The sequence below is a fragment of the Oncorhynchus mykiss genome, chromosome 22 (genome assembly GCF_057628025.1).
Source record: "Oncorhynchus mykiss isolate SJ-2025 chromosome 22, ASM5762802v1, whole genome shotgun sequence".
Classification (NCBI taxonomy): Eukaryota; Metazoa; Chordata; class Actinopteri; order Salmoniformes; family Salmonidae; genus Oncorhynchus; species Oncorhynchus mykiss.
Genome location: NC_143043.1, coordinates 35,748,926 through 35,771,683, shown reverse-complemented (window position 1 = coordinate 35,771,683; position 22,758 = coordinate 35,748,926). Strand labels below are relative to the sequence as shown.

The window sequence follows — 22,758 nt, the reverse complement described above, 5'->3', positions numbered from 1 at the left end:
TTTCTTTAAACTAAATATGCAGGTTTAAAAATATATACTTGTGTATTGATTTTAAGAAAGGCATTGATGTTTATGGTTAGGTTCATTGGTGCAACGATTGTGCTTTTTTCGCAAATGTGCTTTTGTTAAATCATCACCCGTTTAGCGAAGTAGGCTGTGATTCGATGATAAATTAACAGGTACCGCATTGATTATATGCAACGCAGGACAAACTAGTTAAACTAGTAATATCATCAATCATGTGTAGTTAACTAGTGATTATGTTAAGATTGATTGTTTTTTATAAGATATGTTTCATGCTAGCTAGCAACTTACCTTGGCTCCTTGCTACACTCGCGTAACAGGTGGTCATTCTGCCACGCAGCCTCCTTGGCCATAATCGGCGTCCAAAAATGCTGATTCCCGATTGTTATTGTCCATGTCGATTAATTGGTCAACCTCTACTCTAAATAAACCTCTGCTGTCTTCAACAAGGATCTCAGCGATCACTGCCTCATTACCTGCATCCGTAATGGGTCTGTGGTCAAACGACCACCCATCATCACTGTTACAGACCTATATCTATCCTACCGTGCCTTTCTAAGGTCTTCGAAAGCCAAGTTAACCAACAGATCACCGACCATTTCGAATCCCACCGTACCTTCTCAGCTATGCAATCTGGTTTCCAAGCGGGTCATGGGTGCACCTCAGCCACGCTCAAGGTCCTAAAAGATATCATAACCGCCATTGATAAAAGACAATAATGTGTATTCATTGACCTGGCCAAGGCTTTCGGCTCTGTCAATCACCGTATTCTTATCGGCAGACTCAACAGCCTTGGTTTCTCAAATGACTGCCTCGCCTGGTTCACCAACTACTTCTCAGACAGAGTTCAGTGTGTCAAATTGGAGGGCCTGTTGTCCGGACCTCTGGCAGTCTCTATGGGGGTACCACAGGGTTAAATTCTTGGGACAACTCTTTTCTCTGTATACATCAATGATGTAGCTCTTGCTGCTGGTGATTCTCTGATCCACCTCGACGCAGACGACACCATTCTGTATACTTCTGGCCCTTCTTTGGACAATGTGTTAACAAACCTCCAGACGAGCTTCAATGCCATACAACTCTCCTTCCGTGGCCTCCAACTGCTCTTAAATGCAAGTAAAACTAAATGCATGCTCTTCAACCGATAGCTGCCCGCACCTGCCTGCCCGTCTAGCATCACTACTCTGGACGGTTTTGACTTAGAATATGTGGACAACTACAAATACCTAGGTTTCTGGTTAGACTGTAAACTCTCCTTCCAGACTCACATTTAGCATCTCTAATCCAACATTAAATCTAGAATCAGCTTCCTATTTAACAACAAAGCATCCTTCATTCCTGCTGCCAAACATACTATCCTACCGATCCTTGACTTCGGTGATGTCATTTACAAAATAGCCTCCAACACTCCACTCAGCAAATTGGATTCTGTCTATCACAGTGCCATCCGTTTTGTCACCAAAGCCCCATATACTACCCACCACTGTGACCTGTATGCTCTCGTTGGTTGCCCTCGCTTTATATTCGTCGCCCAAACCACTGGCTCCAGGTCATCTATGTCTTTGCTAGGTAAAGCCCCGCCTTATCTCAGCTCACTGGTCACCATAGCAGCACCCACCCGTAGCACGCGCTCCAGCAGGTATATTTCACTGGTAACCCCCAAAGCCATCTCCTCCTTTGGCCGCGTTTCATTCCAATTCTCTGGTGCCAATGACTGTAACAAATTGCAAAAATCACTGAAGCTGGAGACTCATATCTCCCTCACTAACTTTAGGCATCAGCTGTCAGAGCAGCTTACAGATCATTGCACCTGTACATAGCCCATCTGTAAATAACCCACCCAACTACCTCATGCCCATATTGTTATTTTTATTTTTTTGCTCCTTTGCACCCCAGTGTCTCTACTTGCACATTAATCTTCTACACATCTATCACTCCAGTGTTTAATTGCTCAATTGTAATTATTTCTCCACTACGGCCTATTTATTGCCTTACCTCCCTAATCTTACTTCATTTGCACACACTTGTATATAGACTTTTCTATTGTGTTATTGACTGTATGTTTGTTTATTCCATGTGTAACTCTGTGTTTTTTGTGTTGCACTGCTTTGCTTTATCTTGGCCAGGTTGCAGTTGTAAATGAGAGCTTGTTCTCAACTGGCCTACCTGGTTAAATAAAGGTGAAAAAATAAACATTTATTCATTAATAAACAGAATATTCCTCATTTAAATTCATATGGGTTAAATGGAATAGTAACTGAAAATCGGAATACTGACTCTAGGCCTATACCACTCACATGTAGTGTAATATAATATTAACACCTACTGAATTATGCATTTCTTGCAGTAAAATGATACAATAAATGTTAGTTTTGTCTCTTGAGAAAATTTGAATGTGTTGTTATGACATTGTTCTGCCTCCAGACAGTTTTTCAAACACATGAACACAAATACAAACACCAATAGTTCCACAGTTTTGGAGTTATTGCGTTTTCTCCCTGGTTCCTAAACCAAACAGACAACTATACCGGTGTTAACTACATTAATAATGCATTCATGCTATCTATGTAAGACATGATTCTGGTGAGCACTACAATATTTAGTCATGACAGACGAGAAGCTGCATGGATCTAACTATAGTTGACAAACAAATGGCCAACCAAATCTCAGAAATTATAGGCACAAACGTGTCTAAATTAGGGGTGAAAGTAGCTAGTAGGCTATACGGTCCAGTACGGAGTATCAGCAAAATAAACTATCATGGTGGATTGAATTGCACTGGTAGCCTACTTTTTAAAGTGATTTCTTTGACAATCAGATGAAAACATCATCACACAACACCAATGATATGTTTTATTGAGCCTGTGCAGACCGTGGAAAACAGTAAATGGAAGAGGATGTTTACACGCCACAGATTACCGTCTAAGATCAGCATATCCCAGGCATCTTATACGGGATTCTCATAACCGGGATACAAGCTTTTTCAGATTATTGTAAACGGAATATGACGTTTATATGCATCAACTCAAAAACAGAATACTTGAGTATCCCGAATAATAACAGGATATTGGTGTGCATGTAAATGTCGTCAGTGTTAAAAAGACGTAGGCCTATTTGGTAATTGTAAAACAACTGAAAAACATTTTTAAGAGTGCTTTCTAAAAGCTCTACTTCCTTATGATTAGGCATGCTAATTACTTATTCAAATGACGTACAAAAAAAACTAACATCAAATAAAACCTTGACTGAGTGCTTAACTTAAATCCATGAATCAACTATCAGTAAATACAGATTCAATCAATCCACGTCTATAAAAATAATAGCTCGTCATCCTCCTCGGGAACCTACATCAGAACCACTTAGACAGCCATTTCACAGCCATTCCTCCTACTTTGGGAATTATTCCTGGAAGGAACAAGGCAGCTGCAGTCCCAACAGTATCCAGAGCTGTGCTCATAAATGAGGGGTTTTTCTCTTCCTCTTGTGCCTTCGCACCCTTAAGGGCATCTATCTCTCTTTGCATTTGGTGTGCTCTGTCATCAAACCCTTGCCGGAGAAGGTCATTCTGCTCCTGAAATTACAAGGTTTGTTTTTACACATCACGGACTGTGTCATTAAAACAAAACACATACACACAGTTAATCTTACCGCTAGAGTTACTGTAGTTTTAAAGAGTACTTCTCAATGTTTGTGTTTTTTTTATTCCTACCTTCAGTCTGGCCTGTAGAACTCTATCGTGCTCTGCTATGGCATTTCTGCTGTCTCTCTCCATCCTCTCCATCAGCTGGTTCACATTCTCCTCATACGTCCTCTGCTGGTCCGCTCTCAACCTCTCCTGGACAACCAGCTGCTCCTCCATGGCTCGATTCTCCCGCTCAGATGCCTCTCTTTTTGCTTGCTCCGCTGCAGAGAAAGATGGACAGAGTATGTGTGAGAGAGAGTGAGATAAAGAGGTAAGCCTCCATTTGGTGGTCATTAGAATGTTGTTGCCAGGTCATGGAGTGCATATTCATGGTGACCTATATCACCTTCTGCTCTCTGCTCAGCTTCAGTGAGGGACTGGTCTGCTGACAGGATGGCCTCACCAATGCTGGCCTTCCTTCCCAAGTACTCCTTCAGTACCTCTTCAGCCTGGAACCACCACACATAATATTTAACTTCCAACATCACATCAGTGCATTCATAACTCCTTTGACCAGCATCCACAAAATATAATAATTACATAATATCCTAAAATAGCACCACCTCCCCAACATACCTTCACCCCTCTGCCTCCCTCAGATCTGTATTCGCTGGTGGCCAGTTTCAGGTCGTTGCAGTACTCTTTGTATCCTCCAGGGGTCATGTAGGAGCCATCCCTTATTTTCTCCTCCAGGGGGGCAAAGATGCATTGGATTTTGGACTCGCATGCCTTCTGGGACTCCTTGTAGTTCCTCTCACAGATCTTCTCATACTCCTCTTGAAGCACTTTCTATTTTTGTGTTTGAGAGGTTGGTTCAGAATGTACCAGAACAAACCAGAATGTTTTGGTTCAGTTGAGGTAATACATGGTGAATGTGCCCTTGAGTAAGGCACTTAACCCTAATTGCTGCTGTAAGTCGCTCTGGATAAGTGTGTCTGCTAAAGGACTAAAATGTACATGTAAATGTAGCATAAAGGGGTAGCTCACCCAAATGACAGATTATCCTCATCTTGTTAAATACATGCATCACTGAATTGAATATTGAATATAGAATCTACATTCCCATACCATGAGCTCCAACTGGTACTTCTGGTCCTCGTCTTTGAAGGAGTTGTTGATGAATATGGCCACAGCCTCCTTCTCCATGACAGCATGCACTTCAGACAGCTCCTCTTGGGTCTCTGTGGGGTAGGCCACCCAGTCAGCCATGCCCTTCTGGTAGTGGCCCCTGGCCCTCTCGATGGCACCGGAGTTCTCAATTTGGGCCAGCGCCAACACAGCATTGTCCAGGCAGGGGATCTGCCCACTCCGGATGGCAGACACATACGTCTCTGCCAGGTTTCCCAGCACTGCAGGAGAGGGCAGGAAATCAGCATATCTGGTAGATGTGGTAGTGATGGTGGTAGTACTGTGGTGGTCAGTGGTGCTTGTATAGAAGTAAAGTAAGTAGTAGAATTAGTAGTAATTTAAGTACTAATGGTGTTGTTAGTTGTACTGGTCATGGTACTTGTAGTAATCGTAATTATAATAATAGAGGAAGTGGAAATAGTAGCAGCAGTAGTTTAGTTGTATTATCAAACATCATGACCCACTTTCATAACTGCTTTCCATCCTCAATATCAGTGTTGTAATACTCACGTCTGCCGGTAACTTTCAGGCCCTGTTTCAGGGTCTTGGTCTTGGCCTCATTGAAGACGTGGTCACAGAACTCCTTGGCTTGCTCCACGAAGGCGGGCTCCAGGTCAGCGTCGGTCAGCTCCTCCATACGTCTCATTTTGTCTCCGCTGGCTGGCCTCTCAAACACAAAGCACCAGCGAGGAGAGAAATAGTTCCGCAGGCAGCTACGAGGCAGGTTGTATGCCTGATCTTTATTACTATGACCTTTGTAAATGAAAGGAAAAGTACATCAATCATTAATTAATTGTTTAACCGTGACATTTTTTGTGGAAGAAAAGCATTTCATATTTTTATATCCAATGTGTCTTTTGTAAAAGTATTGTCAACATTGGTAAATTCAATCTAACCATAGTTTATATTCAGAGATTAAGTTAGCTGTGCTAGCTGGTGTTCACCTGTTCTCAGTTTAAGAGCGTTCTCCAGGTACTCATTGGCTGTGATGGGTCTCCCATCAACCTCCAGGGTCAGGGTGAAATCTCTGACTGTCCACACAAAGGAAGGAAAGTAACGCAGGTACTCTGAAGATTCCTCCCCGTCTCGCTGGTTGGACTTCACCTTGATGTGCTCTGTCAGTTCTGTCACATAGCTGTAGAAGGCGGTGTTGAGGACAAAATGAACCCAGATTTACTAACATACAATATAGTGCTGAGCGATTAGTGCTTTTTGAGGTCGGTTCAGTTGTTGGGGATGAAATGAACCCAGACATACAACACTACACTATATTTCTTTATAGGCCTGCTGAAGGATACTGTAGTTTCTCCAGGGCGTTGTTGTCGATGGTTCCCATGCTGTTGTACACCAGAGTACTGCTGAGCAGGACAGCCAGGGAAAAGATCCAGTTGTCATTCTTCTCATCACCCTGCAGAAACAACAGAAGGAACACATTGGTACTCTGTTCATACTAGAGTGAAATTAAGTCAGTAACTAAATGTCTACTCCATACGCCATTTTATGGGCTCCCTACCTAAATAAAGGTCAAAGCTGGAATCCTTAATTGAAACATTAACCAAGCCCCACCATGCCTCAGTTTTGGTTCAAAAAAAAAAAGCTAACAAAAAAGAGCTGAGGGATGGGCCTGAAGAAATGTAACCACTCAAATGCATAGACTGAGCTATGGGTGCAATGACTCACCATCCGTGACATCATAATTGTAGTTAACCATGATGTTATACAGAGTTTATTTACATTTACAAACATTGGAGTAAAACAAGCTTATATTTTGGGTTCTGATGGGGTATGACAGTTGAACTAAGCTCATGGGTCATTATTTATTTGTTACACTCTTTAGAATCAATTGGTATACATCATACATTTATAAGTCAGACATTACATACAGATGATGACATCAGCTATCAGTACTAGACACAGTTCATTGAGATAACATGGGATTTTACCCATAGCAATGTTATATTCTGTCATCTAAACAATCTGAGCCATAAAAGGTTTTTGACAGAGAGTGAACTTTGACCTCCTACCTTCTCCACGTCCCCCAGCCCCTCTGTATCCAGCAGCACCAGGGTGTGGTCTCTTTTTTCAGGGTGAGGCACACACCACATCCAGATGCCCTTAGTTTTGGACTGGATGGTGGCTCCCAGGGCAAAACCTTGAGGACAGAGGATAAAAACGGTTCTTAGGATGGAATCTGTAAAGAGGCAGCAGGATGTAAAGTGTTAACTCAAGCCTGCTGGTTTTCAGATGAACCTGTTTGTCTAGTTATACTGCATACCATACTGACAGACTGAAAGTGAAACTAGCAGCCAGTGCAAAACGGCACCCTGATCTACACAACCCACCCAGAACAAATGTGGTCGGAACAAAATGTCTTTTTGATGTTTGCTCTGCTGTCTGGTTGTATGTTATGGTGTAAAACAAAGAGAAACTGTAGTTTCCACAATGCAATAACAGGATGTGTCGAATTTCCAATTTTGGAGAGAAATAAACATAGCATAATGTGGTCAGAACAGGACAAATCTGTACTTTGGTGCAGCATATCTGTCTCTAACTCTGAATGACAAATGCAGTACATAAGTTAACACTTTCTGTTTCACATTTCTATTACCCTATCTTTATGAGAAATAATTATCTTATACATAATCATTCCTTAATTATCCATATAACAGTGTTGAGGTCATGCATATTGTTATGTACATTGAACAAAAATACATGAAACAATTTCAAAGTTTTTACTGAGTTACAGTGCAAAGATGGAAATCAGAAAATATAACATAAAAAAATAGGGGGGTGGATCAGAAAACCAGTCAGTATCTGGTGTGACCATCATTTGCCTCATGCAGGGTGACATAACTCCTTCGCATAGACTTGATCAGGCTGTTGATTGTGGTCTGAGGAATGTTGTCCCACTCCTCTTCAATGGCTGTGCAAAGTCGCTGGATATTGGTGGGAACTGGAACACGATGTCGAACACGTCGATCCAGAGCATCCCAAAAATTCTCAATGAGTGACATGTCTGGTGACTATGCAGAACTGGGACATTTTCAGGAGTTGTGTACAGATCCTTGAGTATGCAGAACTGGGACATTTTCAGGAGTTGTGTACAGATCCTTGCGACATGGGGCTGTGCATTATAATGCGGAAACATGAGGTGATGGTGGCGGATGAATGGCACTACAATGGGCCTCAGGATCTCGTCACCAGTAGCTAATGCCTGGCCATACCATAATGCCATTGAAGGTGAGCATTTGCCCACTGAAGTCGGTTAAGACATCGAACTGCAGTCAGGACAAGATCATGGCGAGGACGACGAGCACGCAGATGAGCTTCCTTGAGACGGTTTCTGACCGTTTGTGCAGAAAATCTTCGGTTGAGCAAATCCACAGTTTCATCTGCTGCCCGGGTGGCTGGTTTCAGACGATCCCGCTGGTGAAGAAGCCAAATATATAAACTCAGCAAAAAAAGAAATGTCCTCTCACTGTCAACTGCATTTATTTTCAGCAAACTTAACATGTGTAAATATTTGCATGAACTTAACAAAATTCAACAACTTAGACATAAACTGAACAAGTTCCACAGACATGTGACTTACATAAATATAATAATGTGTCCCTGAACAAAGGGGGGGTCAAAATCAAAAGTAACAGTCAGTATCAGGTGTTGCCACCAGCTGCATTAAGTACTGCAGTGCATCTCCTCCTCTTGGACTGTACCAGATTTGCCAGTTCTTTCTGTGAGATGTTACCCCACTCTTCCACCAAGGCACCTGCAAGTTCCCGGACATTTCTGGGGGGAATGGCCCTAGCCCTCACCCTCTGATCCAACAGGTCCCAGACGTGCTCAATGGGATTGAGATCCGGGCTCTTCGCTGGCCATGGCAGAACACTGACATTCCTGTCTTGCAGGAAATCACGCACAGAACGAGCAGTATGGCTGGTGGCATTGTCATGCTGGAGGGTCATGTCAGGATGAGCCTGCAGGGGGGAGGAGGATATATTCTCTGTAACACACAGTGTTGACATTGCCTGCAATGACAACAAGCTCAGTCCGATGATGCTGTGACACACCGCCCCAGACCATGACGGACCCTCCACACCCAAATCGATCCCGCTCCAGAGTATAGGCCTCGGTGTAACGCTCATTCCTTCGACTATAAACACAAATCCGACCATCACCCCTGGTGAGACAAAACCGCGAATCGTCAGTGAAGAGCACTTTTTGCCAGTCCTGTCTGGTACTGCGACGGTGGGTTTGTGCCCATAGGCATCATTGTTGCCGGTGATGTCTGGTGGGACTTGCCTAAAAACAGGCCTACAAGCCCTCAGTCCAGCCTCTCTCAGCCTATTGTGGACAGTCTGAGCACTGATGGAGGGATTGTGCGTTCCTGGTGTAACTTGGGCAGTTGTTGTTGCCATCCTATACCTGTGCCGCAGGTGTGATGTTCGGATGTACCGATCCTGTGCAGGGGTTGTTACACGTGGTCTGCCACTGTGAGGACGATCAGCTATCCGTCCTGTCTCCCTGTAGCACTGTCTTCGGAGTCTCACAGTATGGACATTGCAATTTATTGCCCTGGCCACATCTGCAGTCCTCATGCCTCCTTGCAGCATTCCTAAGGCATGTTCACAGAGATGAGCAGGGACCCTGGGCATCTTTCTTTTTGTGTTTTTCAGAATCAGTAGAAAGGCCTCTTTAGTGTCCTAAATTTTCATAACTGTGACCTTAATTGCCTACCGTCTGTAAGCCGTTAATGTCTTAATGACCGTTCCACAGGTGCATGTTCATTAATTGTTCATGGTTCATTGAACAAGCATGGGAAACCGTGTTTAAACGCTTTACAATGAAGATCTGTGAAGTTATTTGGATTTTTATGAATTATCTTTGAAAGACAGGGTCCTGAAAAAGGGACGTTTCTTTTTTTGCTGAGTTTAGGTCCTGGACTAGCATGGTTATGCGTAGTCTGTGTTGTGAGGTCGGTTGGATGTACTGTCAAAATGACGTTGGAGGTGGCTTATGGTATTGAAGTTAACATTCAATTCTCTGGCAACAGCTTGGCTGGACAATTTTGAAGTCAGCATGCCAATTGCACTTTCCCACAAAACTTGAGACATCTGTGGTATTGTGTTGTGAGACAGAACTGAACATTTTAGAGTGGCTTTTTATTGTCCCCAGCACAAGGTGCACCGGTGTAATGATCATGCAGTTTAATCAGCTTCTTGATATGCCACACCTGTCAGGTGGATGGATTATCGTGGCAAAGGAGAAATACTCACTAACAGGGATGTAAGCAAATTTGTGCACAGCATTTCAGAGAAATAAGCTTTTTGTGTATGTAGAAATTGTCTAGGATCTTTTATTGTAGGCTCATGAAACGTGATCGGAACATAGATCAAAAAAATGCTTTAGTGGATGTGCTTACCTTTCCTCTCCCCAGCCAGCTTGTTCATGAGGTAGGACTTGCCAGTGCGGTACAGACCGACCACCGACACCACTACCACATGCTGGTCAATCTGGTCCAGGATGCCCAGTGCACTGCGGACCACACGCAGCTTCCCATCATTGTCGTTCTCTATCAGACATACTGGTTCCTTCATGGATACTGTCTGGCCTGCCATGATGCTGTCCTATAGAAACACTGGCAAGGACACGTATAATGACTTTTGATTGAGTAGGACACTGTGTGTGTGTGTGTGTGTGTGTGTGTGTGTGTGTGTGTGTGTGTGTGTGTGTGAGAGAAATTGTGTGTGTGTGTGTACAGTAAAAGTCAAAAGTTTGGACATACCTACTCATTCAAGGGTTTTTCTTTATTTTTCCTATTTTCTACATTGTATAATAATAGTGAAGACATCAACACTTTGAAATAACACACATGGAATCATGTAGTAACCAAAAAAGTGTTAAACAATGTATTTATTTTATATTTGAGATTCTTCAAAGTAGCCACACTGCCTTGATGACAGCTTTGCACACTCTTGGCATTCTCTCAACCAGCTTAAACTGAAATGCTCTTGAAGGAGTTCCTACATATGCTGAGCACTTGTTGGCTTCTTTTCCTTCACTCTGCGGTCCAACTCATCCCAAACCATCTCAATTGGGTTGATGTCGGGTGATTGTGGAGTCCAGGTCATCTGATGCAGCACTCCATCACCCTCCTTCTTGGTCAAATAGCCCTTACATGGTAGAGAGTAGAGGTCGACCGATTAATCAGAATGGCCGATTAATTAGGGAAGATTTCAAGTTTTCATAACAATTGGAAATCGGTATTTTTGGGCACCGATTTGCCGATTTTTAAAATGTATTATTAAAAAATATATATTATTTATATTTTTTATATATACCTTTATTTAACTAGGCAAGTCAGTTAAGAACACATTCTTATTTTCAATGACAGCCTAGGAACGGTGGGTTAACTGCCTTGTTCAGGGGCATAACGACAGATTTTCCCCTTGTCAGCTCGGGGGATCCAATCTTGCAACCTTACAGTTAACTAGTCCAACGCAATAACGACCTGCCTCTCTCTAGTTGCACTCCACAAGGAGACTGCCTGTTACGCGAATGCAGTAAGCCAAGGTAAGTTGCTAGCTAGCATTAAACTTAACTTATAAAAAACAATCAATCATAATCACTAGTTAACTACACATGGTTGATGATATTACTAGATATAATCTAGCGTATCCTGCGTTGCATATAATCTGACAGAGCATACAAGCATACAAGTATCTGACTGAGCGGTGGTAGGCAGAAGCAGGCGCGTAAACATTAATTCAAACAGCACTTTCGTGCGTTTTGCCAGCAGCTCTTCATTGTGCGTCAAGCATTGCGCTGTTTATAACTTCAAGCCTATCAACTCCCGAGATGAGGCTGGTGTTACCGAAGTGAAATGGCTAGCTAGTTAGCGCGCGCTAACTAGAAGGACGGAATCTATACTGTTACACCTATAAGAACATCCAATAGTCAAATGTTAATGAAATACAAATGGTATAGAGGGAAATAGTCCTATAATTCCTATAATAACTACAACCTAAAACTTCTTAACTGGGAATATTGAAGACTCATGTTAAAAGGAACCACCAGCTTTCATATGTTCTCATGTTCTGAGCAAGGAACTGAAACGTTAGCTTTCTTACATACCACATATTGCATTTCTGCATTATTTAAACCAAATTGAACATGTGTAATTATTTACTTGAGGCTAAATTGGTTTTATTGATGTATTATATTAAGTTAAAATAAGTGTTCATTCAGTATTGTTGTAATTGTCATTATTACAAATAAAATAAAAAAATTGGTTGATAAATTTGAAAAATCATAATCGGTCGACTTCTAGTAGAGAGGTGAACATTCAATTCCCAACATCCACTAAAGCATTGGGGTCGTAACCAAAAGGTTGCTGGACTGAGCTGACAAGGTAAAAATCTGTTCTGCACCTGAACAAGGAAGTTAACCCACTGTTCCCCGGTAGGCCATCATTGTAAATGAGAACGTGCTCTTAACTGACTTGCCCAGTTAAATAAAGGTTACATTTAAACATATACACTGCTCAAAAAAATAAAGGGAACACTTAAACAACACAATGTAACTCCAAGTCAATCACACTTCTGTGAAATCAAACTGTCCACTTAGGATGCAACACTGATTGACAATACATTTCACATGCTGTTGTGCAAATGGAATAGACAACAGGTGGAAATTATAGGCAATCAGCAAGACACCCCCAATAAAGGAGTGGTTCTGCAGGTGGTGACCACAGACCACTTCTCAGTTCCTATACTTCCTGGCTGATGTTTTGGTCACTTTTGAATGCTGGCGGTGCTTTCACTCTAGTGGTCGCATGAGACAGAGCATACAACCCACACAAGTGGCTCAGGTAGTGCAGCTCATCCAGGATGGCACAGCGAGCTGTGGCAAGAAGGTTTGCTGTGTCTGTCAGCGTAGTGTCCAGAGCATGGAGGCACTACCAGGAGACAGGCCAGTACATCAGGAGACGTGGAGGAGGCCGTAGGAGGGCAACAACCCAGCAGCAGGACCGCTACCTCCGCCTTTGTGCAAGGAGGAGCAGGAGGAGCACTGCCAGAGCCCTGCAAAATGACCTCCAGCAGGCCACAAATGTGCATGTGTCTGGTCAAACGGTCCGAAACAGACTCCATGAGGGTGATATGAGGGCCCGACGTCCACAGGTGGGGGTTGTGCTTACAGCCCAACACCGTGCAGGACGTTTGGCATTTGCCAGAGAACACAAAGATTGGCAAATTCGCCACTGGCGCCCTGTGCTCTTCACAGATGAAAGCAGGTTCACACTGAGCACATGTGACAGACGTGACAGAGTCTGGAGACGCAGTGGAGAACGTTCTGCTGCCTGCAACATTCTCCAGCATGACCGGTTTGGCGGTGGGTCAGTCATGGTGTGGGGTGGCATTTCTTGGGGGGCCGCACAGGCCTCCATGTGCTCGCCAGAGGTAGCCTGACTGCCATATAGGTACCGAGATGAGATCCTCAGACCCCTTGTGAGACCATATGCTGGTGCGGTTGGCCCTGGGTTCCTCTTAATGCAAGACAATGCTAGACCTCATGTGGCTGGAGTGTGTCAGCAGTTCCTGCAAGAGCAAGGCATTGATGCTATGGACTGGCCCGCCCGTTCCCCAGACCTGAATCCAATTGAGCACATCTGGGACATCATGTCTCGCTCCATCCACCAACGCCACGTTGCACCACAGACTGTCCAGGAGTTGGCGGATGCTTTAGTCCAGGTTTGGGAGGAGATCTCTCAGGAGACCATCCGCCACCTCATCAGGAGCATTCCCAGGCGTTGTAGGGAGGTCATACAGGCACGTGGAGGCCACACACACTACTGAGCCTCATTTGGACTTGTTTTAAGGACATTACATCAAAGTTGGATCAGCCGGTGGTGTGCTTTTCCACTTTAATTTTGAGTGTGACTCCAAATCCAGACCTCCTTGGGTTGATAAATTTGATTTCCATTGATAATTTTTGTGTGATTTTGTTGTCAGCACATTCAACTATGTAAAGAAAAACGTTTTTAATAAGAATATTCCATTCATTCAGATCTAGGATGTGTTATTTTAATGTTCCCTTTATTTTTTTGAGCAGTGTATACATATATATATATATATATATATATATTTTAAATACACAGTCTGAAGGTGTGATGGGTCATTGTCCTGTTAGAAAACAAATTATTGATAGTCCCGCTAAGTGCAAAGCAGATGGGATGGTGTATCGCTGCAGAATGCTGTGGTAGCCATGCTGGTTATTGTGCCTTGGAATTCTAAATAAATCACTGACAGTGTTACCAGCAAAGCACCCCCACACCATCACACCTCCTCCTGCATGCTTCACGGTGGGACCTACACATGCGGAGATTGTCTGTTCACCTACTCTGCGTCTCACAAAGACACGGCGGTTGGAACAAAAAATCTCACATTTGGACTCATCAGACCAAATTACAGATTTCCACCAGTCTAATGTCCATTGCTCGTGTTTCTTGGCTCAAGCAAGTCTCTTCTTCTTATTGGTGTCCTTTAGTAGTGGTTTCTTTGCAGCAATTCGACAATGAAGCCCCGATTCACGCAGTCTCCTCTAAACAGTTGATGTTGAGATGTGTCTGTCACTTGATTTCTGTGAAACATTTATTTAGGCTACAATTTCAGAGGCTGGTAACTCCAATGACTTTATCATCTTTAGCAGAGGTAACTCTGGGTCTTCCTTTCCTGTGGCGGTCCTCATGAGAGCCAGTTTCATCATAGCGCTTGATGGTTTTTGAGACTGCACTTGAAGAAAATGTAAAAGTTCTTGAAATTTTCCGTACTGACTGACCTTTATGTCTTAATGTAATGATAGACTGTCATTTCTCTTTGCTTATTTGAGCTGTTCTTGCCATAATATGGAATTTGTCTTTTTACCAAATAGTGCTATATTCTGCATACCACCCCAACCTTGTCACAACACAACTGATTGACTCAAATGCATTAAGGAAAGAAATTCCACAAATTAACTTTTAACAAGGCACACCTGTTTATTAAAATGCATTCCAGGTGACTACCTCATGAAGCTGGTTGAGAGAATGCCAAGAGTGCAAAGCTGTCGTCAAAGCAAAGGGTGGCTACTTTGAAGAATCTCAAATATAAAATATATTTAGATTTGTTTAACACTTTTTTGGTTACTACATGATTCCATATGTGTTATTTTATAGTTTTGATGTCTTCACTATTATTCTACCATGTAGAAAATAGTACAATTAAAGAAAAACCTTGGAATGAGTAGGTGTGTCCAAACTCTTAACTGGTACTGTATGTGTGTCATAAAAATAATAACAGCAGACAACATGAAAAGTACGTTCAAATTCAAAGACATGAGAGGAGTCTTCCACTCTCTGATTCGTTGAGGCTACTCCATTGTTCTGAATGTGCTTGGATGTACAGGCGTGGTTATCCAATCAATTAATTGACCGCAAATGTTTTGTTGTAAAAAAAATAGTTTTTCACCAGCCAACATTAAACAAGTCGTTTTGCAAATCAATAGCTATATATCACATAGTAAAAAAGCCCACATTTAGAAGTGAAAGAGAGTTTAGGCTTACCTCGGCAACACTGTACGGTACAGCGAGGTTGTTGTTCAGTCTGTTGTCCGCGTTTGCACGGCAAAAGAGATCGGTTGTGATATTGAAACTGAAACTCTTAACTCCGTTAACTTACGTTAACAGTTAAGCTTCCGGGAAAGCACGAAGTCCACGAAGTCTTTCACTTTCTGTATCTGCAGACAAATAGGTACCACTAGTTACTACAGCCACAACGTCGTAGACCTAGCCTATTTCTATAATTTCCCTTCTTAAAATGTGATTTTAAACCTAACCTTGACACTGCTAACATTACCCCTAACCGTAAATTAAGACCAAAAAGCTATTTGTTTTGTTTTCATTCATTTTTATGATTACAGGCCATTTGGACTTTGTGGCTGTGGGAACTAGTTGAAACCCCCTTGAAATAGATCCTCGAGATTGCGACATCCTCTGCAATTTTAGTTGGTTTGGAGCAGGCTTTTGGAGAGGTCGTTTATGTGAGTAGGCTACTATCGACTAATGCTTTTCCATAGCATGAAAACAGTTACATGTTTGAAGACAAATTTCGTAATGAAATTGAAGCTAAAATTGGACAATATTTTAACTTCACTTTTAATTTTGTATGCATATGGCTCAGCTGTTCAATTATGCAGATCTTAATAATATTTTTTACATAACCTTCGCAGTAGTCCTAGTCTATATAATATTCACATAATTCATCTGAACTATATTTAATTCATAATTGTATTATAGATTGAATATTTCTGGGAGCTGTAGGCTAATCATCCTGTGAAGCCACTTGACCATGGATTCCCCAATGTGCCTGGTCGAAAACGCAGACGGCGAGCTTCATGTAGTTCCTGGTGCCATCAAGTACCTGATGGGACTGAACCAGCAAGTCGTAGTGGTGGCGGTGGTCGGGCTGTACCGCACCGGCAAGTCCTACCTCATGAACAAGCTGGCTGGAAAGAGAAAAGGTGAGACAGAGACTGACTGATGCTGAGAGACATATCTGAATTCACAAACTGGTTTGGGTTTAATCTGTGCCTCAATAGACAATTCCTAATTTTTTGCATCTGTACATTTATTTCAGAAGAAAAAGTCTATTCAATTTTTTCGTCTGAAAACAGTCTTTGGGATATTGATTTAGGTTTTGCCCTGGGAGCCACCATCCAGTCCAAAACTAAGGGAATCTGGATGTGGTGTGTGCCTCACCCTGAAAAAAGACACCACACCCTGGTGCTGCTGGATACAGAGGGGCTGGGGGACGTGGAGAAGGTGAGAGGTCAAAGTTCAGTCTCTTTACAATTCACATTAGTAATCCCGCACAGTGAACAAATATCGAAACTCACAAGCACTACATTACCAAAAGTATGTAGCCACCTGTTCGTCTAACATCTCATTCCAAAATCATGGGTAAACTGGGCCTTCCCCAAACTGTTACCACAAAGTTGGAAGCACAGAATTGTTTAGATTGTCATTGTATGCTGTAGTGTTAAGATTTACCTAAGGGGCCTAGCCCAAACGATAAAATACAGCACCAGACCATTCCTACTCCTCCACCAAAATCTACAGTTGGCACAATGCATTTGGGCAGGTAGCGTTCTCCTGGCATCCACCAAACCCAGATTCGTCCATCGGACTGCCAGATGGTAAAACGTGACTCATTCCTCCAGAGAATGTGTTTCCAATGGCAGCAATCTTTACACCCCTCCAGCCGACGCTTGGCATTGCACATGGTGATCTTAGGCTTTTGTGCTACTGCTTGGCCATGGAAACCCATTTCATGAAGCTCCCAATGAACAGTACTTGTGCTGACGTTGCTTCCAGAGGCAGTTTGAAACTCGGTAGTGAGTGTTGCAACCGAGGACAGATGTTTTTATGCGCTACGAGCGTCAGCCCTCAGCGGTCCCGTTCTGTGAGCTTGTGTGCCCCTACCACTTCACGGCTGAGCCGTTGTGTTGTTGCTCCTAAACATTTCCACTCCACAATAACAGCACTAACAGTTCACCGGAGCAGCCCTAGCAGGGCAGAAATTAGATGAACTGACTTGTTGGAAAGGTGGAATCCTATGATGGTGCCACATTGAAAGTCGCTGAGCTCTTCAGTAAGGCCAATCTCTTGCCTTTGTCTATGGAGATTGCATGGCTTGGTGCTCGATTTTATACACCTGTCAGCAACAGGTTTGATTAAATAGCCGAACCCACTAATTTGAAGTGGTGTCCACATACTTTTGTATATATAGTGTATTTGAAATTATTTAATTTCATTTAGCCGTATCACCAGTAGGCATGTTGCGGTTGTCATACTTGTTTCAGGGAGATTCTAAGAATGATGCCTGGATCTTCTCCTTGGCCATTCTGTTAAGCAGTACTCTGGTCTACAACAGTCGAGGGACCATCGACAATCAAGCCGTGGAGAACCTCCAGTATCCTTTAAACCAATATCTATTTCCCCATGGCAATCCTCCCCTGTTTCCTCTCCTGTTGACTTTAACAGGTGTACATATCACATGGTTAGGGGATATTTCCCCCAACCGGGCCATTTCTTGGAACTCCCTCTCATATTGAAAGTGAAAGTGCTGTGTTTGTATATCTATTGGATGCTGAACAAAATGTCCTTATAGACCTGGAGCATTATATTGTGTTACAGACAGTGTTAATTATGTGTTTGCAGAATGTTTAACACACTGTACTTTGTTGGATCAATTCCCTTAGGGGTTACTCAGTGCATGTGGACACAGTCCATTCAATAAGGACCTGAAACAACTCATATGCTATAACTGTTGTATAGCAAGTCCTTGTACAACTGTAGCAGGCACATGTCAATGCAGATGCACATGATTTAAAAAAAAACTTTGGTAGCTTTTATCAGTCAATCCTCAACCGGCCCTAAAGATATGTGAGTGAGCTGACAGAGCGGATCAAGGTGAATTCTTCCAGTGCAGCTTCATCCTCTCACGATGACGAGGAAGGAGGGGACGCCCAGTTTGTGCAGTTCTTTCCGAATTTTGTGTGGACCATCAGAGATTTCACTCTACTACTCGAGATCGACGGCAGAAACGTCACTGAAGATGAGTATCTGGAGCATTCCCTGGAACTCAGAAAAGGTGACATTAGCACTAGCCACCACCCCAATGATCAACTGTGCACAATGTCTCTACATAGAATAGTGCACCATTAACAATTACACAGTTGGAATAATAATTATCTCACAAAGAGCATAAGGGTTGTGAAACAAGATGATTGATATTGGCTCTGCCTGTCAAAATGACCTATTATAAAATCATTCCTATGAAAATGTAATGTAGGATTATACTCATAATCAAACAGACACATAAACCAAATGATTTTATCCAGTTGGTTTATTGGACATAAGGTATTCTGCCTCATGTTAATTTAAGCATATCTCTGTATATGCTTGTCTGTTAATGACTGTGTGTTTGGATGGTGAACTCTTAAGGGCCGGAACCCCAGACACAGATTAGGCCTCTAGACGAGATTCTCCACTGAATGGATGGTAATGAATGGATGGTAACTGTAATGGTGAATGCTGACTATCATTCAGGTGGGGGTAAAAAGAACCTGATGTACAACCTCCCACGAGAGTGCATCCGGAACTACTTCCCCTCGCGCAAGTGCTTTGTATTCCCCACTCCTACAACTCCTGCCAACATGCCCCATCTGGATTCCATGGACGAGGCTGACCTCTGTGGAAGCTTCCGAAAGGTTGCAGACACTTTCTGCCGCTTCATTTTCCAGGAGAGCCGTACAAAAACTGTCAAAGGGGGACACAAAGTAACCGGGAGAAGTAAGTCAAATATCAGCAGATTTTGCACATATGCATTGAATGTAGCCTATGTTATTTTACCACCAAATGTATACAATTATATTTTTCTTCCCGCCTCTATCTGATTGCAGTGCTCGGCCACTTGGTTAAAACCTATGTGGAGACCATAGCCAAAGGCTCTGTGCCCTGTCTGGAGAATGCGGTGCTGGCCATGGCTCAAATTGAGAATCAGGCTGCTGTGGATGAGGGCCAGGCGGTATACCAGAGCGGCATGGAGGAGGTGAAGGCCTTATTCCCTGTAGACATGGGTCAGATTTCAGCTCATCACCTCCGCTCAGACCACCAGGCCACGCAGGCTTTCATGAAACGATCCTTCAAAGACGAAAATGGGGATTTCTTGAAAGCGTTGGCGGTAAGGGTCATCATTTCCGATCTGTGCCTGATACAAACACTACCTTAGTTCTTAACTCTGTCAAGGACCACTTTTTTTTACAAATGCTTCCCTAAAACAGTCTTGACTCCTGCAGGTGGCCATTGCAAAGCACTACGCTGACCTTCTCATCCAGAACGAGGATGCCTCAGAGAAGAAGTGTGTAGCTCTTCTGGAGAAGCTGTCTGCTCCGATGGCCCAGAAGATTAAGGAAGGGATCTATGCCACACCTGGAGGATATGAGCTTTACTGCAGTCACCATGACAACATGGTGGCACAGTACCGGGCCGAGCCTGATAAAGGAGTTAGGGTAAGAATCCTTGCTAGGGCTGAAACATTCATAAAAAAATCCATATTAGACACTGGAGCTGTTCTCATCTTTCAGGCCGATCCACTTAGTTTCAATTTCGTAGATGGATTGCTGTTTCTATCAACCTCTTATGATTAGCTTCCATGTTAGCTTCCATCTGCAGCATCATACCAGAAACAGATTGCCATCAACCAATGATAAAACATGTAGCCTTTGGGGGTGTTTTCTACAGGCTGAGGAGATTCTTGAGCAGTTCCTGAGGGAGAAGACTCTAGAGAAGAATTCCATCCTGCAAGCTGACAAAAAATTGACCGAAAATGAGAAAAAGATCCACGGTAAGTCCAAAATATAGCATTGGGATGTTATTATCTGGTTGCATTCAGTTTTCTGGTTGGAGTGACTTCTCACAATAAATTGGTGATAATCTTGCATGAAGTCAACATAGATCTGGGATGTTTGAAAGAGTAATCTAAAAGTTATGGCCTACTCCAGAACATGGAAAAGATCAGGGGCTGTCTGTTGACTCCATATGAGAGAGAGCATGAGTAGTCCAGAAGCTAGAGTGTTTTCCTACCTCAACTCTTCCTTTGGACCATGCAGAGGAGAAGGAGAGATCAGCTGTGCTGGAGCAGGAGAAGAAGGCTGCTGAAGAGAAACGGTTGGAGATGGAGCGCACCATGGAGGACAATCGCAGAAGCAAAGATGAGAAGTTGAAGCAGATGGAAGAGAAGATGAAGGAGGAGATGAAGCAACAGGAACGGGACTTCCACAGGGCCTTGGAGTGCAAGATGCAGGAGCAGAAGGATCTGCTGGAGAAGGGCCACAAGGAGAAGGCTGACTTAATGAGACAGGAGATAGAGGAGTTCAAGAAGAGCAACAAACCTGAGAAGGAAGGAGGTGGTTTCCTTGAGTCTACAGTCATGCCTGTTCTTCGACTTGGAATGGACGCTGCCAACATTTTACTTCAATATAAGCTCATGAAGGTAGCTTTTAGGAAGTAAAAACATTGTGTATTACTTGAGCAGGTACACAGATAGACCATTTCTTAATTTCCCCCCTTCCACTTTCCTCTTCCATGTTAGCGGTAATGCTGCAATTAGTTGGTTGTAGTTTTGGGTAGGGCAGACATTTCCATATGTTTTTGTTAGCTGCATGTGTGACATAACTCCACCAGTCCTATTTATGATATCTTTTACGAAGATGATACTTTTTTGTTTTTGATCAATTAGTATATTTGAGCGTAACCACAATTTGTTGTATAATTTGTTCTGTCTTTTCTGGTGGATTAAATATAAATTGCAACCAACTTTCTATGGCTTGTTTTAAAAATAGTTACAGTGCCTTGCGAAAGTATTCGGCCCCCTTGAACTTTGCGACCTTTTGCCACATTTCAGGCTTCAAACATAAAGATATAAAACTGTATTTTTTTGTGAAGAATCAACAACAAGTGGGACACAATCATGAAGTGGAACGACATTTATTGGATATTTCAAACTTTTTTAACAAATCAAAAACTGAAAAATTGGGCGTGCAAAATTATTCAGCCCCCTTAAGTTAATACTTTGTAGCGCCACCTTTTGCTGCGATTACAGCTGTAAGTCGCTTGAGGTATGTCTCTATCAGTTTTGCACATCGAGAGACTGACATTTTTTCCCATTCCTCCTTGCAAAACAGCTCGAGCTCAGTGAGGTTGGATGGAGAGCATTTGTGAACAGCAGTTTTCAGTTCTTTCCACAGATTCTCGATTGGATTCAGGTCTGGACTTTGACTTGGCCATTCTAACACCTGGATATATTTATTTTTGAACCATTCCATTGTAGATTTTGCTTTATGTTTTGGATCATTGTCTTGTTGGAAGACAAATCTCCGTCCCAGTCTCAGGTCTTTTGCAGACTCCATCAGGTTTTCTTCCAGAATGGTCCTGTATTTGGCTCCATCCATCTTCCCATCAATTTTAACCATCTTCCCTGTCCCTGCTGAAGACAAGCAGGCCCAAACCATGATGCTGCCACCACCATGTTTGACAGTGGGGATGGTGTGTTCAGCTGTGTTTCTTTTACGCCAAACATAACGTTTTGCATTGTTGCCAAAAAGTTCAATTTTGGTTTCATCTGACCAGAGCACCTTCTTCGACATGTTTGGTGTGTCTCCCAGGTGGCTTGTGGCAAACTTTAAACGACACTTTTTATGGATATCTTTAAGAAATGGCTTTCTTCTTGCCACTCTTCCATAAAGGCCAGATTTGTGCAATATACGACTGAGTCTCCCACCTCAGCTGTAGATCTCTGCAGTTCATCCAGAGTGATCATGGGACTCTTGGCTGCATCTCTGATCAGTCTTCTCCTTGTATGAGCTGAAAGTTTAGAGGGACGGCCAGGTCTTGGTAGATTTGCAGTGGTCTGATACTCCTTCCATTTCAATATTATCGCTTGCACAGTGCTCCTTGGGATGTTTAAAGCTTGGGAAATCTTTTTGTATCCAAATCCAGCTTTAAACTTCTTCACAACAGTATCTCGGACCTGCCTGGTGTGTTCCTTGTTCTTCATGATGCTCTCTGCGCTTTTAACGGACCTCTGAGACTATCACAGTGCAGGTGCATTTATACGGAGACTTGATTACACACAGGTGGATTGTATTTATCATCATTAGTCATTTAGGTCAACATTGGATCATTCAGAGATCCTCACTGAACTTCTGGAGAGAGTTTGCTGCACTGAAAGTAAAGGGGCTGAATAATTTTGCACGCCCAATTTTTCAGTTTTTGATTTGTTAAAAAAGTTTGAAATATCCAATAAATGTCGTTCCACTTCATGATTGTG

The 22,758-nt window shown here is 42.8% G+C and overlaps 2 protein-coding genes across 2 annotated transcripts; one reads left to right on the top strand and one right to left on the bottom strand.

Moving 5' to 3' along the window:
- Positions 1–2,863: 2,863 nt before the first annotated feature.
- On the bottom strand, positions 2,864–15,861 carry LOC110501730 (guanylate-binding protein 2). Its single transcript, XM_021579478.3, has 11 exons — positions 15,432–15,861; positions 10,254–10,469; positions 6,859–6,986; positions 6,133–6,242; positions 5,779–5,969; positions 5,345–5,587; positions 4,775–5,055; positions 4,283–4,495; positions 4,053–4,155; positions 3,734–3,927; positions 2,864–3,595 (listed from the first exon to the last, which is right to left on the bottom strand). Exons 2-11 carry the CDS (start codon positions 10,447–10,449, stop codon positions 3,374–3,376), a joined length of 1,881 nt encoding a protein of 626 aa, XP_021435153.2. The 5' UTR covers positions 10,450–10,469; positions 15,432–15,861; the 3' UTR covers positions 2,864–3,373.
- Positions 15,587–21,245, top strand: LOC110501733 (guanylate-binding protein 2). The gene is made up of 10 exons (XM_036959100.2): positions 15,587–15,907; positions 16,164–16,387; positions 16,561–16,688; positions 17,729–17,838; positions 18,308–18,519; positions 18,978–19,220; positions 19,331–19,611; positions 19,727–19,939; positions 20,172–20,274; positions 20,540–21,245. The coding sequence occupies exons 2-10, from the start codon at positions 16,216–16,218 to the stop codon at positions 20,938–20,940; spliced, it is 1,863 nt and encodes a 620-aa protein (XP_036814995.1). The 5' UTR covers positions 15,587–15,907; positions 16,164–16,215; the 3' UTR covers positions 20,941–21,245.
- The last annotated feature ends 1,513 nt before the right edge of the window (positions 21,246–22,758 follow it).

Excerpts from the sequence above, each read along its gene's own strand:
- LOC110501733 (XM_036959100.2), top strand. The coding sequence starts at position 16,216 with ATGGATTCCCCAATGTGCCTGGTCGAAAACGCAGACGGCGAGCTTCAT. Across the intron at positions 18,520-18,977 it reads TTCCCTGGAACTCAGAAAAG|GTGGGGGTAAAAAGAACCTG; the intron begins GTGACATTAGCA and ends ACTATCATTCAG. Across the intron at positions 20,275-20,539 it reads AAATGAGAAAAAGATCCACG|AGGAGAAGGAGAGATCAGCT; the intron begins GTAAGTCCAAAA and ends TGGACCATGCAG.
- LOC110501730 (XM_021579478.3), bottom strand. The coding sequence starts at position 10,449 with ATGGCAGGCCAGACAGTATCCATGAAGGAACCAGTATGTCTGATAGAG. Across the intron at positions 6,987-10,253 it reads GCTGGCTGGGGAGAGGAAAG|GTTTTGCCCTGGGAGCCACC; the intron begins GTAAGCACATCC and ends TCTGTCCTCAAG. Across the intron at positions 5,970-6,132 it reads AACGCCCTGGAGAAACTACA|CTATGTGACAGAACTGACAG; the intron begins GTATCCTTCAGC and ends CGCCTTCTACAG.